We start from the raw sequence: 3,827 nt of genomic DNA, 5'->3' as shown, positions 1-3,827 counted from the left end.
ACTGTTTAGAGGTCTGTCCCTTATATAAGGGTTGTAGGGACAGCAGTGATTAAAGAGAAATATGGCGGACAGTGCCTATTTACGAGCGGTGTTCAGCTTTAAGGTGGCTCATTACACCTTAAATACCTTATCGTTTCTCAAATCAGAAAAAATACAGAAAGCATGATGCATAAAAATATACAAATGGGTTTTTAAAAAAAAAGTGTGGAAATTTGAATAAATAATAGATTTTCATAAATGTTAACAAAAGCTCCAAACGGTTTAGAAACTGTTACTTTAACCTTTGAGCTATGATGATATTCAACCAAATAAATTTATATCAACAATTTAACGCAACATTGAAATCACCATCTTCTGACAATGTGTCTTCATAAAGTATTTCTTAAATTAGTGAGCTAGCTTCAGATTTTTAATGCGTAATTGTGCCAGAATGCTTGGTGAAAGTATCATCAAATGGTATGTAGTCAATTATTACGTATCAAATTCTAAAACAAACTGCAATAATTTTTGAAGATTTTTTATTGATTATGCTGTAAAAAAAGCATGGTTAATAAATATAGAGAAAAAAAACCTTAATGCACACATTTTCTTTTTTTAATAAAGTCTCATGTTGCGTAAAGGAAATTACTATAGGATGCTGAAGAAAATGAACACTTTCCTTAATTTTTTCTCTTGACCCACCCCCATTAATGGACCAACCCTTAAAATCGGCCATTGATCAAAAACTTCCACCACTTACCAAATCCCTATCTAAGGGTAACTCCAACTAGAATCCTCCTCAGAATTTCAAGACAAACATCCTAGACTCCGAGAAAAGTAAACGCAAAGTCCAACTTTAACCGCAAACTCATAACGTACTGCCGACACTCCAAAGACATCAAGTTGTACATGAATTGAACTTTAGAAATGCTTTGCAAATTTTTTGCCAATGATTTCTTTATCGGAATTCAAAAAAAGATAACTTTTTTTTTTAAAAATAAACTTTAACTATAATTTTTCATAGGACACAATTTCCTTCCATCCTCCTACTTCAGATGTAGCTTGAATTGATCTGTTCCTGTTCCTTTCCTCCTTTCCAGAACCTGTGATCCATTTTAACAGAACAGAAGAATAGTGAGAAACTAAATCCCAGCGCAGAATCATCCTGTGCTGAGGGGTTGAGAACACTCCTTCCATAAATGATGTGTATTCAGTAATGAAGTGACTGTAAACAATAATGCTTCAATATTTGCATTAAATATGGCCATTTGTGCATGGTCTGTTTATTGCATAGTGAAGCAATATTGTTTACCGCCAAACCTTTGATATCTACGGATTTCAAATCTTAAACCTGATGATTATTTTTGCCTAATAGATGGATTCCCGAATTCCAAAATAATTCCAGTTAGATTCTAAGGATCCATCCAGAGATTCCTTAAACTGAGAGGGGACTGAAATTTTTTTTCCAAATCCTGATCCCTTGATCCCAAAGATCCAAGATAGTTATCCTAATTATCCATGTTTGCATCCTATTATCCAAACATGATAAATCCAATTCATCCAAGCTTGTTATCCTAAATATCCAAGCTTGACATCATAATGATCCAAACTTTCCCACAGAGCAAAAACCTTCAGAATAGAAATTTTTAAACATTAAAATATGAATGATTAAAAGAGCATATTTTTAATGATTTTCACCACAACATGAGGTCTATGTGTAGACAATGTTTGGTTATAAAACAATAAAATTCATATCTGTTACATGAAATGTGTGATAATGGTATAAAATAGTCTGAAAAGCAAACTTTTCTGTACAATAAAACTGTAGCAAAAGACAGTTTTATGAAAATAGCTGTCACAATACTTCTTCAAGTGTCTATAAGTCAATGAGTTGTAAAATGGACTTCATATGCACAGATCACAAATATGCATACCATAAACAGTCATCCAAGATATGATTTAACTGCTTGGCCATTTTCGTTTCTTCTGAATTTTTGCATCACTCTAAAATAAAATTGAATTTATTATTAATCAACATGAACATTTTACATAAGCAATAAATCTCTATATAATGTATTATCTATAAAACTTGTTAATTTACCTTCACAATTTATTTTATGATCGTGATCTATTCCTGACTGGTGAATATCTTGGGGACGCCCGTGACCGTCTTGGGGGTGTGATACTTCTGCTGCGGGACCTTGACCTTCCTCCACCTCCTCTGTAATCTTCTTTCACACGGATGTAAGACACTTCTCCCTATAGTAAATTAAAGATGAAAAACTAATCTTATTTCTCAAATTAGGGTACAAGAAAATTGATTAATGTTTCAATTTAACAATATCTATTATTTACTGATCCTATTCCCTGAAACATTTACAAACCTCATGAGACCTAAACTTGGAATCATCTAGTTTGCGAACAGCATATTTCATGTCCTCTTTCCTAAGAAATTCAACAACTCCAGTTCCATCTTTGTACACATCTGCATAACATACATCTCCAGCTTCCCTCATGTGATCTTTCAAATCCTGCCAGCTCCCAGATGGTGGTAATCCTGTAAATAAAAAGTAAATTATTTAGTCTTGTTTTCACATACCTCTTCATGCAAGTATTCTTGGTTACAATGTGAAATTGAATTTTGCTTTGCATTTCCACAAACTAACCAGATACAAGCACTCTGTATTCAGATCTTCTTGATGGTGGACCTCCTCGTCCACCAGACAGGCCCCTACTGCCCCCACGGAAACCGTAGCCACCACCACCTCCACCTGATCTTGGCCCACCTGGTCCTCCACCTCGTGGAAACTCAACCCTCAGTGTATATCCGTCGTAGTTGTAACCATCTCTCTCGTGGACAGCGTCTGATGCATCTCTGTAATTACGTGAGAGAATTCTTTATCATGATTATTGTTCAAGCAGAGATGTACAACACATACCTCCCAGGTATTGTTACTATACAAAATCGTTCAGGTTACAGAAGTTATACTCCCTGTTTTAACATATATATGATATGTTTTTTTAGCAAATGTGAATAAGAAAACATACCTCACTATAGTATAGTTCAACAATCAACATAGCATTGTTACTATGCATAATGCACTCTGGTTTGTCTATCAGAATTTTTTCAACCAGAGAGCTACAGATCTGCAGCTAAATGCACTCATATTACAGAAGTTATACTTGCTGTTTTTAAAGATATAATTTACCAAAGAGAACAACTTATTGGTGGTATATGACATACTTATCCGTTATTACCTAGGGTCCTCAAATTCTACAAAACAAAATGGCGGTCCACGTCTTGTTTTCAAGTCAACAAATGTAATTCTCCCAAATTTGTAAAATAAATCTTCGATGTCTCTAGCTCTTATGTCAGGTGGAAGATTCCCTACGTAAATTCGAGAGTCATTTCCTCTTGACATGTTTCTAAACAACTATTTCTTCGTTGTTTCGTCTCTTTGTCCTTATCAAATGTGTGTTGTTGTTGGCGTGTTCTTCAAAACGAGGCTTGTTTGTACTTGTTTCAGACTATCGATCCCGATAGCAAACTCTCTCTCTCTCTCCCTCTCTCTCTCTCACGCACACACATCTGTCACTGCACCGTCCCCATTATTTTAATATTGCTAAATAGGCCTACCTACATAGGAATTACTTCATTTCTAAACAGTAAAACAAATGGGACCGAAAATATATCATAAATTTAAATAATTTCAAAATATAACATAATTTTTTAATCAATTACACTAGGCCCTATATCAAATTGTTTTAAAAAGTTAAAAAGTTTTAAAAAGTTAAACTTTTTCCAAAAATAAAAATCACAAAAGTTCATTTATAAACCTTACGTGTCA

At 34.0% G+C, this 3,827-nt stretch overlaps 1 protein-coding gene across 2 annotated transcripts; it reads right to left on the bottom strand.

The window, feature by feature from the left end:
- Positions 1-501: 501 nt before the first annotated feature.
- On the bottom strand, positions 502-3,496 carry LOC128189740 (serine/arginine-rich splicing factor 1-like). Of its 2 annotated transcripts, XR_008244272.1 has the most exons (6): positions 3,238-3,496; positions 2,646-2,854; positions 2,364-2,536; positions 2,081-2,238; positions 1,914-1,983; positions 502-1,608 (listed from the first exon to the last, which is right to left on the bottom strand). XR_008244272.1 is itself a non-coding variant. In XM_052861475.1 (5 exons), exons 1-4 carry the CDS (start codon positions 3,399-3,401, stop codon positions 2,095-2,097), a joined length of 690 nt encoding a protein of 229 aa, XP_052717435.1. In that variant the 5' UTR covers positions 3,402-3,495; the 3' UTR covers positions 1,648-1,983; positions 2,081-2,094. The 2 variants fall into 2 exon arrangements, 1 of the variants encoding a protein (XP_052717435.1); XM_052861475.1 differs by lacking the exon at positions 502-1,608 and having other exon boundaries at positions 1,648-1,983; positions 3,238-3,495.
- Positions 3,497-3,827: the final 331 nt, after the last annotated feature.

This window comes from Crassostrea angulata, chromosome 6, assembly GCF_025612915.1.
Source record: "Crassostrea angulata isolate pt1a10 chromosome 6, ASM2561291v2, whole genome shotgun sequence".
Lineage (NCBI taxonomy): Eukaryota > Metazoa > Mollusca > Bivalvia > Ostreida > Ostreidae > Magallana > Magallana angulata.
Note: the sequence above shows the minus strand (reverse complement) of the source record. Positions and strands in the feature narration are given on the sequence as shown.